At 40.3% G+C, this 19,562-nt stretch overlaps 1 protein-coding gene across 2 annotated transcripts in view; it reads left to right on the forward strand.

The window, feature by feature from the left end:
• fbxl4 (F-box and leucine-rich repeat protein 4) overlaps positions 1–19,562 on the forward strand; it is a 108,092-nt gene that overhangs the window by 66,530 nt on the left and 22,000 nt on the right. For both annotated transcript variants that reach the window (XM_060820799.1, XM_060820809.1), the window contains exons 4-5: positions 7,079–7,323; positions 9,603–9,816. In XM_060820799.1, coding sequence (XP_060676782.1) covers positions 7,079–7,323; positions 9,603–9,816 — 459 coding nt within the window. The remainder of the gene's footprint in view (positions 1–7,078; positions 7,324–9,602; positions 9,817–19,562) is intronic.

Raw genomic sequence — 19,562 nt, forward strand, 5'->3', positions numbered from 1 at the left:
CAGCCTTGCAAAAATGTTAAAAATCACAGAACACCAGGTTCAAGTCCAACAGGTTTATTTGGAAGTCCATGTTTTCAGAGCGCTGCTACTTTGTCAGGTAGCTAGTGGGGCAGGGTCATAGGACACAGAATTTATAGTAAAAGTCAAATTCCTTTGATCCTGTCCCACTAATTACCTGACAAAGGAGCAGCCCCTGAAAAGCTTGTACTTCAAAATAAGTCTGTTGGACTGTAACCTAGTGTTGTGGTTTTTAGCTTTGTCCACCTCAGTCTAATACTGGCACCTCCACATCTTGAATATTTATAATGACCCAGGGTAAGGACTTATTTCTCGAAGCAAAAGGTCAATGACTAACTGATACAGATTTAAAGTAGATTGTAAAAGGAATTAGAGGGGAGGTGAAGGTGGTCTGAAAATCACTGTTGTTGACAGTCACAGGTGAGGTGCTGGAAATCTGGTTAACACTATTTAAGAAGGTGGTAAGGACAAGCCAGGGAACTATAGACCAGTGAGCCTGATGTCGGCGGTGGGCAAGTTGTTGGAGGGAATCCTGAGGGACAGAGTGTAGACGTATTTGGAAAGGCAAGAACTGATTAGGGTTGGTCAACATGGCTTTGTTCATGGGAAATCATGTCTCACAAACTTGATTGAGTTTTTTGAAGAAGTAACAAAGAGAATGATGAGGGCAGAGCAGTGGATATGTTCTGTATAGACTTCAGTAAGGCATTCAACAACGTTCCCTTAGTCTAATGCCCTCTCCCTCGCCTTCTACTCACCAAAAGAGCAGGAGAGGGGGTAAATTAAATAAATTTAGTACAGTATTTGAGCATTGCTGATAAAAGGCTTATTTTGTCTAAGCTTTTCATTTTGTACTCATTAGGTCAACTTGGAAGAACACCGATAAAGGGGAAAATGGCATTTTTATTGCATGAGGGGCATGCTGATCAGTAGGCAAACTATCCTGATGAGTGCAACACGAAAACCGCAACAAGAAGCGTTGTTTCACATTAGGTCTCAAGTTCCATGCATTTCTTAAATCTGGTGTACACTTCTTAAAGACCAAGTGCTCAGAACAGGTACTGCTAACGGTGCAGGACGTGAATCTGATCTGGAGCATTGTGAGAAAGCAATGAATTGGGAGAATGCATGCTCCAAGGTTTGAGGACATTACAGTGGAAGTCTTGGTGAAGGAAGTGGAAATGAAAAAAGATCGTATTTGTTTGCAGGAAGTTAGAAGACCCTCCCCAGTCAAATGTTCAGAAGGCAGTGCTAGGAGTTAGTGCTTAGGAGTCAAAGTCCAAGGATCTGTTTGCAAGAAGCTCAATGAACTCCCATGAATTGTCAAGGTCTGTGAAAGCATCTTAAAATCCGGCATCCCACTAACTGCAGACTTAGACACTCCTCCATTTTAGTATTCCCCAATCACTCATCAATCAACATCTCCATTAGTCAGAACTCAAATCAGGCATTTATCTTGTTTTATCTTACGTTTGCATGCTTATCGCTGCTGCTCACCTACCCCAACAACTCAGAGAATGCATCTACTGTCGACTGTTTATCCATGCCAACAGGCCACCCAAACACATTACATTACACTCAGCTCCCTTCTCTTGTAGCACATGGCCCTTAGGTAGTAGCAGTGAACTAAAGAGGTACTAACCCCCACAGAGGAAATTATGCTGATTGTTAGTGGAACAGCAATTGCTGAGTAAGTGATTTTGGCTGCAGAGGAGATAAGCATATTAATGGGGCAGTGCACAAATGGTCTCTGATGGGTATGTGCACGTCTTGATACAATGTCTGCCAGAAGCCAGAAATGTCTAGAAGCATGGAGGGATCTGTCATCAATTGGCAAAGAGTTTTTTCCCATTCTTTTCAACATGAAAGTGGCAACCAACTCCATTAGCACACGTGAACCCATCCAGGACGCAGTGAGTGACAGCTGAAATCTCAGCTTCCAAGCACTTTCCACTCTGTGTCCAAGGGCTGCAGGCGAAGCTTGGATTGAAATCAGATGGTTTCATCTTGCTGTCTTGCAAGCACAGACTGCTGCCATCATTGCTGTCCAAAGTGGCTTCAGGTCCTAACACATTGCTGAAGAGCTGCCCCAGGAGCATGGCAGGGCTCGGCAAGTAATTGTTGAAGGTTGCATGTACTGCGTTTAGTTTATTATCTTCAATTTTGTGGTTGTTTTATATTTGCATTGGCTAGCACTGTGATGGTTCCTGAAAGAGGGATGGTAAGATAAGCAGAATTATTGGGAAATGGGGAATTAGGTTTCCAGTTACTAGTATTTCACTTGAAGTAGTTCTCCACATGCAGCCTGTGTAGAAAAGGCTTGTCTTAATTATCTGCACGACCTCATCTTCCTCACCCCTCACCCCTACACTGCCAATGTTAACTTTGTCTATTCCGTGGGTCTATTTTTTAAAAACATTACATATTTCTGCAGAGTTCCTATGATAACTCAATTTATTCAAAGAGTTGGCAAGCAGCACAGGCTTAAACATTGCCAGGTTTGCTCCCTAGTCTTTTTGGAGTCACTAATATAAACCGAAGCATTAGTGGAGGGAATAATATCACTTATTTTTAAGATTGGGAGGAAAGTGCAGCATGTCAGCTTCAATTTGAGTGAATGAAGAGAGCAGACGTGTACTAGAACAGAAGCAATGACAGAGAGACCTGTCAGCCTATTTCTACCTATAGAGCCAAAGTGTGATGTTACAGAAAAACAGGTCAATGGTTACTGAGTATTTATTCTACGTCACTCTTGTTTGATCAATTGATTTAAATCAGGAGACAACATTGTAGCTGAAGAGTGCAATTAGATTAGATTAGATTAGATTCCCTACAGTGTGGAAACAGGCCATTGGGCCCAACAAATCCACAATGACTCTCCGAAGAGCAACTCACCCAGACCCAATTAGGAAATTTATTTTTAAATTATTTAACATCCAAATGAATTAACAAAATGGATGATTAGGCACCTGATATGTTGCAGCTGCAGTATGTGGCAACCAGTAGATGCAAGTGTGTTGCTGCTTAAGGCACCTTGGCTCAGAGTTGATGAACTGAAGTTTGAACTGAGGACACATCAAAGAAGGGGAGAGGTGCCTGGATACTGTGTTTCAGGATGCAGTCATACCTCTGAGATTAATTATATCAAATTTGGTCTAACCTGGTCTAATTGCTGTGAGGTCCATGTTTCTGGTGTGGACGAGAGCATAGGCAGGATGAGCAAATTAACCAAAGCACCACGGTACGGTACACCATTCAAATGGGGAGAGAGAGGGAAAAAAAGTATACAGGGTCATCACCATATCCGCAGGCACGGTTACCGCGGTTTCAGTTACCTGCAGTTTACTGCGGACCGAACATATTGCATGGAACTTTCCAGAAGCAGGGACCTGAGGGCTGCTGGAAAGGTAAATTTCCAATTTAAATGAATGAGTTCACTACTGTCTGTAGTCTCGGGCTTCCACGGTAGGTCTTAGAACATATCCCTGTGGGTATGGGGAGACTACTGCAATAGGAAATTTAGGGGAATAAATACTATTCTCTGCAACAAAGACATAGAATCCTGATGGCCATGTTGCCTACCTTGTACCAAGGTGCACAACATCTCTTCTGGGCTGTAGAGGAATTTAGAGTGAGAGGGGAGGATCCAATTGTCCATTAGGATATCATAAATAATGCTAGGGCTAGATAGAGGTTCTGCTGAGGAATTAGAAAGCAACTTGGGTGGCACAGTGGCTCAGTCGTTAGCACTGCTGCCTCACAGCACCAGAGTCCCAGGTTCAATTCCAGCCTTAGGTTTCTGCCTCTGTGGAGTTTGCACATTCTCCCTGTGTCTGCGTGGGTTTCCTCCGGATACTCCGGTTTCCTCCCACAGTCATAAGATGTGCAGTTCAGGTGAATAGGCCATGTTAAGTTGCCCATAGTGTTAGGTATATTAATCAGAGGGAAATGGGTCTGGGTGGGTTACTCATCGGACTTGTTGAGCCAAAGGGCCTGTAGGGGAATCGAATCTAATCTAATCTAAACTTGAGGTCGCACTCTAAAACAGGACTACCAAGGTCATGATCTCAGAATTGTTACCTGATCAATTGTGCAAATAGCAAATTAGCTTAGGATAAATGAGATTAGAGAGGTAAATGCATGGCTCATAGATTGGTTTGGGAGAAATGAGTTCCGATATTGAGCTGATGGCTCCAGAACTGGAGAAAGAAAGCTCTTCCATTGGGATGGGGTTCATTTAAACTGTGATAGGACCAGTGTCCTGGTAAATCAGATATCCAGGGTCATGGATAGAGATTGGAATTAATTAGTGGCAGGAAGTTTTAATTGAAGGGAAGTTTGAAAATCAAAAAGAAACAAGAGAGTGGAGGTACAATTTTGGGATGAAGTGAAAACTACCAGAGTGTGACAGGAAGGGACAGAAAATGGCCGTAGAAATTAGAACCAAAGTAAGTAGTAGAGGTAAAATGTCAAAACTCAAGCTCTTTATTTGAGTGCATGCCGTATTTGTAACGACATAGATGAGTTGATGGCACAAATAAAAATAAATGCATCTCACTTGATAGTCATTACAGAGACATGGTTGCAGTGTGACCATGGCTAGAAGCGCGATGTTTAAGGATTTTTGACAATCCATAAAAACAGGCAGAAAGGAAAAGAATGTGGAGTAGCTTTGTTAACAAAAGAAGGCATCAGCAAAATGTTACGTTGCAATACGGGTGCTGTACATCATGATATACAATCAGAAAATGTTGGAGTGCTGTTTCTATTTCATATTTGCAGCATCCACAGCATTTTCTTTTTATTCTATGTAATGTACATGCAGATAACGAATAGCAAGGGAAAGAAGTCACAGATATGAGTCATCCACAGTTCTCTAGTGATCATAAATTCCATAAACATTTTGAAGGAGAGCAACATGTGTAGCAAATGCCCTCAACTTAAATGAAGGCAGTTACAGAAGTTTGAAGAAAGCCTTACCTAAAACAGGCAGGGAAAATAGACGAAGGCAAAGGTCGGTAGAGAGCCGTGGAAGATATCTAACTAGATATTTCATAATACTCAGCAAAAGTTCATTCCAGTCAAAAAGAGCGACACAGTGAGAAGGATGAACTACCCATGGTTAAGATAAATGGTCAAAAAGCTTTTCTAGTCAAAACCTAAGAATCCAAAGTAACAGCATTGGGGGTAGGCCTGAGGATTGGGACTTCTTTGGAACTAGCAGTAGATGGCTAATGAAAAGAGATTGAGTTGGTTATGTAAGTCAATTGACAATAAATATAAAACCAAACAACAAAAGCAACTGCAAGTATATAAAAAGAGAGTAGCTAAAGTGGGTGTTGGACCTTAGGAGGATGAAACTAGGGAATTGATAATGGATAAAAGAGATATGGTAGATGATATAAAGCAATATTTTATATTGATCATCATGATGGAGAACATTATAACTGGCCTGAAGTACTAATGGGAGGAAAGATCTTCGAACAGTGTCTATCATGAGGGACAAAGTATTTGACAAACTAAGGGGACTGAAGGCAGACAAGTCACCTGGACCAGATGGTCTGCTTCCTAGTATTTTAAAGGAAATAGCTGCAGAGATAGTGGAGGTATTTCTCAAAATATTCCAGAGTTCATTGTACTCTGCAAGGACTCCAACAGAGTAGAAAATCATCATTGTGACATACCTAATCAAGAAGAGTTGAAGACTGAAAGCAGGAAATTATAGGCCAGGTAAACTCTGTTAATAAGGAAGAAATTGCAGGGCATTTAGAAAAGCTTCATATTACTAGAGTCAACCGAGCTTTATGAAAGGGATAATCTGTTTGATAAACCTCTTAGAGTTCCTTGAGGATATAGCAAGCAGAGTTGAAAAAGGGGAGCCAGTAGCTGTTGGGTATAGAGAAGGCAGTCGATGGGGGTCACATAAAGGTGTAGATGTTGCACAAGATAGGAGCTCACAGTATTTAGGTCGTGTATCAATATTGATTGAGGAGTGGTTAACACACAGGATGCAAAGACTCAGAATAAGTGAGTCTTTCCATTTTGGAAATGTGTAACAAATAGAATGCTGCAAGAATCAGTTGGAGGGCGTCAATTGTTTACTATCTACATGATGGACTTGGAGAAGGAGGCAGAGTGTAATGCATCCACATTTGCTGATGGTGCAGAATTAAGTGGGAGGCCAAGGTGTGATGAAGACATAAGGAATCTACAAAGGAAAATAGATAGGTTGAGTGTGTGGACAAGAGGTACAGAGTGTTGGTGAGGCCACACCTGGAGTACTGTATATAGTTTTGGTTCATGTATTTAAACAAAGATACACTGGCATTGGAGAAGTTCAAAACAGAACTGATAGTCTGGAATTCTCTACCTCAGATAGGATAGATAACTGAAAGTGTTTAACGAGAAGGTAGATAGATTTTTGAAATATCAAGGAATTAAGGACTCTGGGGAGCTGGCATGATAAGAAGAGTTGAGGCCTGGGGCCATGATCTTGCTGAATGGTGGGACAGACTTGAGGGGTTGAGTGGCCTAATCCTGTTCCTCTTTCTTATGTTCTCTCTGCCATTTTACTCAGAAATGAAAAATCTGCTCACATTCCCACACCAGTAAAGACCTAAATGTTTGAGTCAGTAATAATCAGTCTTAGCAGATGGACTTATGGACCCTGCCAACCTTTCGCAACAGTAACAACTACTTGGGTGATTTACTGAACATCTAAAAGCTATCCTCAAAGGAATCAGAGCTTTCAGAAGAGGAGTAAAGCAGTGAGGAAAATGACAAGGAAGAATTGTTCGGCATCGTGTATTTGAAAGCTACACAAACTAAGTCGACCTTGTGGGTAACAGCTGACGGTGCAATCAGTCCAAAGCAATCTCTGTTGAATATGAACAAAGTCTCTCCAATTGTTCTGATTCCTCCCAAAAAAACTGAAATTCTAAAGTAATATCTTATTTGATGATAGCTGCTGTCATCTCATGTGTGCCTATGTATGAGGTAGAGCATAATAAAGCTGGACCTGTTTTGTTTTAATTCTGCTGTTCATTTTCTTTTCCCACAGTTAATCCAGCTGATCCTCAGTCACCTGACAGTGCCAGACCTTTGCCAGTTGGCACAGACCTGCAAATTATTGTACCAACATTGCTATGATCCTCTCCAGTATGTCCAGCTCAGTTTGCAGCCTTATTGGGCAGGCCTGAATGATGGCTCTCTGGAGCACCTGCAGTCACGCTGTGCTCTTGTGCAGTTTTTAAATCTGTCTTGGACTGGGAATAGGGGATCCATTTCCACGCAAGGATTTCGCAGGTCAGTGTTAATGTAATTCTTGAATAAAATTAATTTACTGCAGGCACCAAACAATTTTAAATATTCAAGTTTGTCATTAGTGAGCAGACATTGTTGAGCTGATAGTATGGGCCTGGTAATCTTGACCTGTGATCGTGGAGTTGAACTCATCAAATGATGCAAACACCTCATTTAAAGATGTTTTGGTGTTCCTAGTACATATTGATGGCACACTGAGAATGGCAAGTACCATTGAAGGAGCTATTGAAGGAGCACTAAAGGATCTTGCAGCATGTTTTTTTGACAGCGTGTGAGTTTACTGGTCGATGACCCCTCGAGTCTTTAAAGATCAAATAAGTGCAGCGGAGGGAGGTGATTTGACCATATTGAAAAGGGAAGGCCACACAGGAGGAAAATGTGATTTTTTTTGACTGACATCTTCTAAAATACCTATTCTAAACAAGCACTGGGGCTCTGAAGCACTGCTGAAGCAGTGACACTGCATTATGGGAGCAACCCCGAAGAATTAACTTTGATAAGCCCGGTGCACAGTTTTTATGCTGGTCGTTATTTCACTCCACATTAGTTTAACAAATGGAAATGTATAACACTAATCAGAGTGTAATAGGCCTCAGCTCTCTATGTATGAAGGGCTTATGCTCGAAACGTCGAATTCTCTATTCCTGAGATGCTGCCTGGCCTGCTGTGCTTTGACCAGCAACACATTTGCAGCTCAGCTCTCTATGTGCCTGATAGTGTGAGGTCCAGGTGTTTCAAAAACCGAGACTTCATGTCAGGCCATCTATGAGTTTTCTTTTGTAAGGTATAATGTTCCCTTTATTTAAAAACCTGACTGTCAGTGGTTGTTGTTTTAGAAACCCTTTACATGTAAAACAGGGGGTTTTTTGCATTACATCTGGTGATGCTTACTTTTTGGAAGCAGAGGTGAATATTCGGTCAGCTTAAGCACTAGACATATTTGAAATTTAATTTAATTTAATTCAGCATCTCTCCCTTTTAAATTTTTCCTTTAATTTTTTAATTTAGAGTATGGTATCCCTTTCATTCCCTCTCCATTCTCATTCTTCTAAAACAAGCCTTACCAGTCAGCCTGTCCCTTGTGACAATGTAGTCAGGTTGGAAGACTTGCCAAGAGACATTGACTGAAGTTGGTATTGCACTATCTGTTTGAAAAGTACAAACAGTCTATCTGAATGTTGCAGTCAGGGGATTCCTCTTCATATTCTCTACTAACTCTATTATATGATGCACCCATTTTGGAAGATGTTGTCCTCCCAGGCTAATTACAAATGTTTATAAATATTTTTAATTACCAGCTCTTTTCTTCCTACTTAATTCAAAGCACACAAGCTATAATGGCAAAGCATTGATGCAATGTCTACAAAATTCAACATTTTCTAGTGTGGCAAAAATGCAAGAATTGATTTATTGAGGAGAAACCTATTGCAGTTTTAGAAGAATTAGATGATAACCATTTGACCAAAATGAGTTTCTAACTTCCTGCAACAAACATTTTTCAACATAATGTGTTGATTTTCTAGAATTTTAAGAAATTGACTAGTGACTCACTTTTCTTTTTTACATCTTTAACAAATAACATTCCCTTTCTCAGTATTTTGCTGGTAATCAAATATTTATTAGATGTGTCATATGTAGGGATCTTCCCAAAGTAAAAACTAATTTTTATCTGTTCCTCTTTGTTATCTTATACTTTGCAGCTCACCTCAATTGTTCTTGACTATGTTGTTACTGAATGATGATGACAGAGACTTTGTAGTTTGTTTTTTTCTCTGTTTTTAATTTAAATACAGTGAATATAAAGTTTTACCTTCTGTGTTTTGTGAAATAAAAAGAAGAAATACCCAAAATGCACAATAGGCACGTAAGTATCTGAAGGATGGGATAACATTGCTGGACCATCCTTCATATTATGGCATTTGCTTATACACCCTTGTTTTATTTCTTAAATGAAACAAATTTTCAAATTGACAGGTTAGATCATTTTCTAAAATAAAAAGCAGCAGTACTTGACTGCTTTAATTAAGGTGTCAGTTTACCTATTGGATGAATAAATCTGTAAGCAGTAACCCATTTTCAGATCTGTTCCATATATTAATTCAGAACTTTGCACCTTTTCACTTCCAGTGTAACATCTGCTGTTTTTCTATAGCTTATTCTTGACGTTGCCTCTTTATGTGATGTCTGGCGCATACGCTCACAGCTTGACGCCTACTACTTTGACAGGATTTAACCCTATGATTGCTGTGCTTCCTGTGCAGATTCATGCAAGTGTGTGGATATGAGCTGGTGCGTCTGGAGTTGGCCTGCTGCCACTTCCTGAATGAAAGTTGCCTCGAGGTTATTGCTCAGATGTGCCCAAACCTCCAGGAGCTGAACCTTTCATCCTGTGATAAACTAAACACTCAGGCTTTCTGCCATATTGCTAAGATCTCAGGTCTCCGACGTCTGGTCGTTTACCGCACAAAAATTGAGGTAGGAGCTCCTGCGGTGATTGGCACTGACAGCGAATTGCTTAACGTGCTTGTTTATTTTTTAAATGAAAGAAGTGCTTGTCTTAGGAATAGTATAACAAATTTAACAGAATATATATTAGAAAGGATTTCACAAACAGTTCTGTTTTGAGTGATTCCATTACTTTATAATTTTATGTTTAAGATTGAATAGTCATATTGTGTGAACTTGCCCCTGTTGTTACAACTCACCTGGAATCAGGATAGATCCTGCCAATTTCATTTGTCTTTTTGGGATTTAGAAGCATCATTGGTAATAGTTAAGAATAAATACGGACTTCACAAATGCTTATTGCATAAACATTCTCTATCAAGAGATGCAGGAAAGTAATTGGGATGTGATTTATTCTTTCTGAGCTACAGTGAGTGATCTTGAGTATGGGAGTTACATTACTATCTGGCTGCAAATCTGCATTCTCACTATATCTATGAAGCTGTTTGTACGTAGTGAAATTCTACAAGTTTTTGGTGAAATCTACAAGTTTTTGAACATGGTAACGAGTCCAAATTATAAATATTTGACAAAAGTGAAATAGCTAAAAAGTGCACTGTAAATGATGACACATTCTCTCAGGAGGTTTTTAACACAACTTGAGACTGCTTTGCAATTTTCTTCAAGTTGGTGTCAGCTCAATCATTTGTCTGATTCCATAGCTTCACAAAAGTTCACGACTACCTTTAGTTATGTGGGAAGAATAACTGTTGTTGTAAAATGGGGAAAATCATAAAAGCTATATACTTTTTTTTAATCTACCTGGACTTCTATCTAATTCAATACCCATTCAAATTGGACATTTTAAAAAACATTCTCTTTACCAAACTGTACCATTGTATGCCTCGTGACTTTTCATGCCTGATACGTTACCTTAGTGCTATCTTCTTGCAAGTTTTTTTGTTCTCAAATTTATTTATTAAACCTTCTCATTTAGTATAACCTGCAAATTTGGATCCATTTCTTCCAGGCCTATATTCAAATCATTGAAGTTCTCAGGAACCGCAAACTTTCCCAAACAGAAGCCTGTAGGATATTCTAAACCACCTTCGACCACTCTGAATACAACCCTTTCCTCATGTAATCCCATATACTATTACTGTCTGAAATGCAGACCCTTGGTTCTCTCCAGCAGTCTCCTGCATGATGCCTTTGCAAAGGCTTTCTGACAGTCGATCCACACCATATACAGAAGTATAAAATGGACTGTAAGAACGTATACATGTATTTTAGGAGAGTAGTTGAAGTAAAATTAGGCTGAGACAGGGGAATCAATTGTGGAAAATTTTAAAATTAGTGAATACAGTCTTCACAATATCAGATGCAAATTACATGCGAGAAATAGAAGGTATCCAAGGCAGCAGGAGGAATGAAAAATGTACATTAAGTAATGTCAATAGAGAATAAGTGTTGGAGAAACTGAAGCAACTAAAATGAGACCATAAGATGTCAGGACAGAAGTAGGCTATTCAGTCTGAGTCTGCTGCAGCAACCAATGGACTTACGGCTGACCTGATAATTCTCAACTCCACTTGCCTGCCTTTTCCCTATAACTCTTGATTCCTTTACTAATTAAAAATCTGACTCTCTCAGCCTTGAACGTCCTTGAATAACCCAGCCTTGACAGCCCTCTGCGGTAGAAAAATTCCACAGATTCTGCACCGACTGAGAAGAAATTCCTGCTCACCTCCGTCTTGTATGGGCGACCCCTTGTGCTGAGATTATGCCCTCTCGTCCTAGACTCTCCCACAAAGGGAAACAACTTCTTAGCGTCTACCCTGTCAAGCACCCTACAAATCTAACATTTTAGAAATATGAGTGCCACTGTCAAGGAGCCTGGAATGCAGATTCACAGTCTCAGGATAAGGACTCATTAAATTATGAAGGAGATGAGGAAAAATGTCTTCATTGGGAGGATTCTAAATCTTTTGCATTCTCTTTCCCAGTGGGCTGTGGATCATTCACTGAGTTGTCTTGTATCTATTTGTGGCTGAGATACACAGAGTTTAGATCTCTTTGCGAATTTAGGATTACGGAGTGCAGGCAAGGAAGTGGAGTTAAGAATTGGCCATGTAATAGAACAGAATCATAGAATCCTGACAATGTGAAAGCAGGTCATTTGGCTTTTCGAATCCATACCAAACCTTCCAAAGAGCATCCTACCCAGTCTAATTCCCCTACCAGTGAAACCCTGCATTTTCCATGACTAATCCACCTTGCCTACATATCCCTGGACACTATGGGCAATTTAGCATTGCCAATTCCACCTAACCTGCACATCTTTGGACTGTGGAAGGAAACCGGAGCACTCAGAGGAAACCCACAAAGACACGGGGTGCATTTGCAAACTCCACACATACTGTCGCCCACGGGTGGAGTCGAACCCGGGTCACTGGCGCTGCACGTCAGCAATGCTAACCACTGAGCCAATGAATAGTAGGGCAGGCTCAAGGTGCCTTAAGGATTACTCCTGCTCCTATTTCTCGTGTTCTTACGTCCATGCACTTTTCTATCCAGCAAAGCTGTCATCTAATCAAGAACCTTTAACAAGTTTATCAAGCGCAGCCTTCCTTTCTGAAATCTGTGCTGGTTACTTCTAATTATTTTCGTATGCTTGAGATGTTTAATCATTTAATCCTTAATTAAAGGCTCAAAATTCAATCAAATGTTAGGATAACTCTGTTTCCCTCATTCGAATTGCATTTGTCAATGTCAAGTCACCGGTACTCACCTGCTCTGTGACGAATGTTCAAGTGTAGAGCTGAATTATTGTGACGTCACAGAGACTTTGCATAGCAACTGATGGCTGGCAGGACATGACTCCGTGATGAAAAGAGAGCCAAACTCAGTGAGATCATTTGAATCAGTGCTAACTAAAGCCAAATCTAATTTTTGTTGCAGCAAGCAATTTCCTTATCTTGCAATTTACAAGTTAGAAATCTTTAGAGAGGTTGTAGTGCTCCTCAGGGCTGTATGTGGGTCATAGAACTGTCAAGTAATCTAAGTGGCCAGCACTCTACAAAATGAAATAAAAATGTCTATATGGATCTGTAAGAGCTGAAAATAAATATGTTCTGGTAGTTTCAACATCTATTTGATATCATGACCCTAAGTTCTATCATTAGCATTATTAATACTTTCCAGAACCTGTAGTTATAGTTGGCAGGGCCAGAGTGGCATTGTAAGTTCAAGGAGGTTATTTAAGGATTGGATGTCTTTTGATGTGACATTATGAATACAAATATTTATTTTTGCTTGGGATTAGATGCTTGAAGGAATTTAAATGTATTGCATTTTTTTACGAATGGCACATTGTATATAGTAAACTCTGAAACGAATACTCTGAAATTTCATCTCAGCATGGTCACTGAGTTTTGCCTGTGGTTGATATTAGATGAGTTGCCGTGGAAGGTAGAGGAAAAGTAGTCCATGGGAAGGGAGGCAAGAGCTCATAAGTTCGGTGTGGCGTCTATAGGGGCTTTGGATGGGTAGGGATCATGTGAGGCAAGTAGGTTCTGGCAGAGTATAGGAGCAAGAGCTAGGGATTGTATAAGAAAACAACCAATATTGACTCCCAGCCTAACTTCCAATCTCACTCATCCAGGAGTTTTCCTACTCACCATGGGAGGAAAATTCTAGTCCATTTTTACGTACTCTACTGTCTCCTTTCCAATTTGCCTAAGGACCTTTGAGTGTATGCTTGCACTTTGTCCTTGTTATGTTCCATAATACTTTTATTTATCACAATGCCTCTCATCACACTTTATTCAATTGCCTACATGAAAATAGCCTGCCTTGGCACCTGACACCCTTTGTGGCTTCTTGAACTCATTCTGGGATTGGTGGACCAGTTCCTGTTTGCCCCCTCTCTCCGAATGAAAATCCAAAGGTTCGGGATATTTTATACCCAAACTGTTTTGTCAACTTAGGAGAGATAATTCAACCGTGTTTAGGTAGAGAACCTTTCTTCAGAAGAAAGGTGTAGTAAAGTTCCCTTGACCTGAACTGTTAAAGCTACTTATTTCTCCGCTGAATATTTCCAGCATTTTTTGTTTTTATTCCTTCCTGCAAATGTCATTTTTCTGTGCTGGCCTCACTTATTACATTAATTTTCACAGCATTCCATTGTGCTAACTTGGTCTTGTAAGCTCAGAGTTGTTGCTTCATTAACATAACTATTAACTAACACTCTCTGCAGAAGAGAGCTTTCTTCCGTGAGAGTTTTAAAACTTCATCTGAATCATTCTACCTTGTAGATGGATTCAAATACTGTCTTCCATCCTTTAGGGGATACATGAGAATATGTTACATCAATCAATTTGAGCACTGCTCATAACACTTGTTGATGTTTTTGGTAACAAGATGTTGTCAGCTGATATTAAAACTCCATTTCAACTATTCCTTCCCTTTAGTTACACAATTTTGCCATCTCAAGAAGGAACTATATCATTGATAATGGTAAAGTAGTCTTCATTCTGTGGATAGAGAGATTCATACGATACAATCATCTGACCTTCTTATCCCGAAAGTCCTTGAAGAAAGATAAACTATCCAGTTTTATGAAAATATCAGCAAGTTAGTTGATGCAACCTAGATTCAAGCATGGATTCTGTTTTTGAAAATAATGAAATTAGACTACATTTCAGCAGTGATATAGAGGACTATTTCTTTTGTGTGCCAAGTATGTATTCTGTAAAATCGAAAGTGAAAAGCATAGGGAAGTGTGTGGACATGGTTCCTATTCAAAGAATGAAGCAGAAAAGAACTTGCATTAATTTAACACATTTCACTTGCAAAACTTTACCCAGCACTTGGCAGAGCTGCAAGGACAAATGGATGTTTAGTCAAAAAAAAGATAAACAATGCTTGAACAAAATGCTAGGTTTTAAGGATAGATTTAAATCAAGAAAGACAGAGGATTAGGCTGTGCATTGAGGGTTTTGGCCCCAAGTAGCTGAAAGCATGCTCGCAGATAAAGAGACAGAACATGTAGTGTTAAGAATTTGAGGGGATAGGTGCTGAATATGAGATAACTGATACTATCTGTTTAAGTAATCTATATTTCTATAATCTACTTCACAGTGGATGAGTGTTGCATGTTATAGTCTTCTATATGCAGTGATTGATGTTAGAGTTATATGGATAATTTAGCTGAGCTTTACCAATGAAAACAAAACCCACAAGAGCAAAGGTTAATTGATGTATGAGTGCCTGATGAATACTATTATTATTTTGTTCCCTCCACTGCATCTTTTTTTTATTTTTATGTATTTTGGCAACTTGAATATACTATATTTTGCCATTATAAGTAAAAAATGAAGTGAAAAAAATTTGTGTTCACTTTGTTATTGTTCATCAGCTGTTCAGAAAGTATTAATTGAGTTTGTGACATTTGAATCTAGTGTCTTCTAATGGTGTTCAAGCGTATTGTGAGAACAGTGAGATTGACAATAGAAACTGACTACATGGTGGTCTGCAATGGGTTACTGAAGAATTTGACATTCAGTGCTTATTATATGGAAATTAATGGATACCTAGGCATCATTACAAGAAAGAAAAAGAATAGTGAAATTTAGATGACATGGTAAAATGTGAGAATGAAGCTCGACTGGTTATAATAGCTCTCAGAATCCTTAAAGCCTTCAAGTGACCTCTTGGCATTCACTTTGTTTTAAATACACATGTCATGTATGTGTTTTTCTTACAAGTGTATATTTTAAAGGATTGTTGTGCACTGACAGCTGTCAATTTGTTTTTGGTAGTTGTTGCTCAGTAAACTTATCACAGACAATTTTACGAACGAAATGGCATTTTTTGAGGCTTTCCGTTTTCTTCACGAACTTTCAAATCTGCCATGTTTTTAATGGGCTTCCAAAGCCCTACCATCTCTAGGCAAAAATGGCATGCAGGAAAAAGCCAGCTTTTGTTTTCCATTAAAAACGGGGTAGCCAACCTCTGCAGGGGTGGATGTATGGTTTTAGAACATAGAACATAAAACAGTACTGTACAGCACAGGCCCTTCAGCCCACGATGTTGTGCCGACCACTGATCCTCATGTATGCACCCTCAAATTTCTGTGACCATATGCATGTCCAGGAGTCTCTTAAATGTCCCCAGTGACCTTGCTTCCACAACTGCTGCTGGCAACGTGTTCCATGCTCTCACAACTCTCTGTGTAAAGAACCCACCTCTGACATCCCCTCTAAACTTCCCTCCAACCAGCTTAAAACTATGACCCCTCATGTTAGCTATTTCTGCCCTGGGAAATAGTCTCTGGCTATTGACTCTATCTATGCCTCTCATTATCTTGTATACCTCAATTAGGTCCCCTCTCCTCCTCCTTTTCTCCAATGAAAGAAGTCCAAGCGCAGTCAACCCCTCTTCATAAGATAAGCCCTCCAGTCCAGGCAGCATCCTGGTAAACCTCCTCTGAACCCTCTCCAAAGCATCCACATCTTTCCTATAATAGGGCGACCAGAACTGGACGCAGTATTCCAAGTGCGGTCTAACCAAAGTTTTATAGTGCTGCAACAAGATCTCACGACTCTTAAACTCAATCCCCCTGTTAATGAAAGCCAAAACACCATATGCTTTCTTAACAACCCTGTCCACTTGGGTGGCCATCTTAAGGGATCTATGTATCTGCACACCAAGATCCCTCTGTTCCTCCAGACTGCCAAGAGTCCTATCCTTAATCATGTACTCAGCTTTCAAATTCGACCTTCCAACATGCATCACCTCGCATTTATCCAGGTTGAACTCCATCTGCCACCTCTCAGCCCATCTCTGCATCCCTTCAATGTCCCGCTGCAGCCTACAATAGCCCTCTATACTGTCAACGACACCTCCAACCTTTGTGTCGTCTGGAAACTTGCTGACCCATCCTTCAATCCCCTCATCCAAGTCATTAATAAAAATTACAAACTGTAGAGGCCCAAGGACAGAGCCCTGTGGACGTCCAATGACGTCCAGGCAGAATATTTTCCTTCTACTACCACTCGCTGTCTTCTGTTGGCAGCTAATTCTGTATCCAGACAACTAAGCTCCCCTGTATCCCATTCCTCCTGACCTTCTGAATGTGCCTACCATGGGGAACCTTATCAAATGCTTTGCTGAAGTCCATATACACCACATCCACAGCTTGACCCTCATCAACTTTTCTAGTCACATCTTCAAAGAACTCGATAAGGTTTGTGAGGCATGACCTGCCCCTCACAAAGCCGTGTTGACTGTGTTTAATCAAGCCATGCTCTTCCAGATGGTCATAAATCCTATCCCTCAGAATCCTTTCTAATACCTTTTCATTATAGGTTTTCCCAAACTGCCAGATGTTTGAAGGAAAAATGGAGAGAAAAATGGGAATGCAGAGAGAAATCAGGTTTATTCAGAAAAGAATGAATTGTGGCCATTTGCATACAAAGATCCAGTCAAAACAGTCAACCTTGAGTTACATGGATGGATACAAGGTACAATAACCAGAAGCTTGGTGAAAAATGTGTGTTTCCAAGAGCAGCTTAAAAGAGGAAAAACAGTGCAGTTTGGAAAGGGAAGTCTGGAAATCTGGGGTTCAGCCCTGAAGGCATACTTCCAAAGGTGTGACAAAGGAAATTTGTAATGCACTCAATGTTTAAATTGAAGGAGCAGTGTTCCTGAAGGTTTAAAGAGCCACTCAGATGACATGAGCATTGCTAATCGGCTAACATTTATTGTCTATCCCTAATTGTCCTTGAAAAGGTGGTGATGCCTTCTTGAACCACTGCAGTTCATGTGCTATAGATTGACCCATAATGCCCTTAGGGAGGGAATTCCAGGATGTTGGCCTAGCGACATTGAAGGAATGGTGATATATTTCCAAGTCAGGATATTGAGTGGTTTGGAGGCGACTTTGCAGATAATGTTATTCCCATCTATCTGCAGCTCTTGTCCTTCTAGATGGAAGTTGGTGTGGGTTTGGAAGGTCTGTCTACGGATCCTTTGAGTTTTCCTGCAGTGCATCTTGTAGATAGTGCACACTACTGCTACTGAGCACTGGAGGTGGAGGGAGTGGATGCTTGTAGATGTGGTGTCAATCAAGCGGGCTGCTTTGTCCTGGATGTTGTCAAGCTTCTTGAGTGTTGTGGAGCTGCACCCATCTAGACAAGTGGGGAGTGCTCCATTGCACTCCTGACTTGTGCCTTGTAGATGGTGGGCATGCTTTGAGGAGTCAGGAGGTGAGTTACTTGCTGCCGTATTCCTAGCCTCTGATCTGCTGTTGTAGCCCCTGCAATTAAAAGGTGAATCCAGTTGAGTTTCTGGTCAATAGTAACCAGGATGTTGACAATGGGAGACTCGGTGATACTAACACCATTAAATGTTGAGGGGCAGTGGTTAGATTGTCTCTGATTGGCAATGGTCATTACCTGACATCTGTTTGTTGGAAATGTTATTTCCACGTCTCAGCCCAGTTTGGATATCACCAAATGCTTGTCCATATGGATGTGGGCTATTTCAGTACCTGAGGAACTGTGAATGGTACTGATCATTGTGCAATTATTAGTGAACATCCCCACATCTGACCTTATGATAGATGGAGAACCATTGATGAAGCTGCTGAAGATGGTTGATCCTAGAACACTCCCCTGAGGAACTTCGTCAGATGTCATGCAACTGAGATGACTGACCTCCAAAACTGACAACTATCTTACTATGCGTCAGGTATGATTCCAACCAGCAGAGAGTTTGCCCTGTAATATCTTTTGATTCCAGTTTTACTAGGGCTCCTTACTGTCACACAAGGTTGAATGTGGTGTTGATGTCAAGGGCTGCCATTTTCACCTGACCTCTGGAATTCAACTCTCTGTCCATGTTTGAACTAAGGCTATAATGAGCTCAGGAGCTGACTGGTCCTGGCAAAACCCAAACAGGGCATCACTGAGCAGGCTATTGATGAGCAGGTGCTGCTTGATAGCACAGTTGATGACACCTTCCATCACTTTACTGATGATTGAGAACAGCCTGATGGGGTTGTAAATGGCCAGGTTGGAGTTATCCCGCCTTTTGTGTACAGGGCCTACCTAGCAATGTTTGGATAGATTCCAGTATAGTAACTTGTTACAGAGAAAAAAAAGACCATTGAATAAAAACAATGAGAACGCCATATAATTAAACAAGAGAAGGATACTTATACTTGTATATAACTAGCTAAAACTTGAAATATTTTAATTGACTTGCATGTTTAAACATGTAAAATCATGCAAAGTGTACTTCTAACTCCTACACTGAATCTTAATATAATGAGTTAGCTTGAACAGTTTGAGAAAATGCAACTTCCATGTTACCTTATGTCCCCTCATTGGCAGAAGGGGTCAATGTAAATTTTCAATTGAGGCATTCGATGGATGATTGTTTGGGTAAAAATAATGTACAAGTATATGGGGTAAAAGTAAGAGATTGACCCTGGAAGTGACGCTCATTTAACGAGCAGGTGCAGGTGTGGTGGACTGGATGGCCTCCTTGTGCACTACTAACACCTCTGTGATGTTACAGCTGAGAGTGTTCTATATTATAGCCAGATTCACATGGATCTGAGTAAACCCCACTGACATTTAAAAAGAGTGAGTGGGCCCTTGCTGCAGACATTTTGCTCCATTTCTGACATATTAATTTTTTACTTGCAGGGGAAATGGGACAGGGTGTGGATCAAATGTAAAGAAAAGACAAAGTCAGGAGGGACATTT

The sequence above is a fragment of the Hemiscyllium ocellatum genome, chromosome 3 (genome assembly GCF_020745735.1).
Source record: "Hemiscyllium ocellatum isolate sHemOce1 chromosome 3, sHemOce1.pat.X.cur, whole genome shotgun sequence".
In the NCBI taxonomy this organism is placed as follows: Eukaryota; Metazoa; Chordata; class Chondrichthyes; order Orectolobiformes; family Hemiscylliidae; genus Hemiscyllium; species Hemiscyllium ocellatum.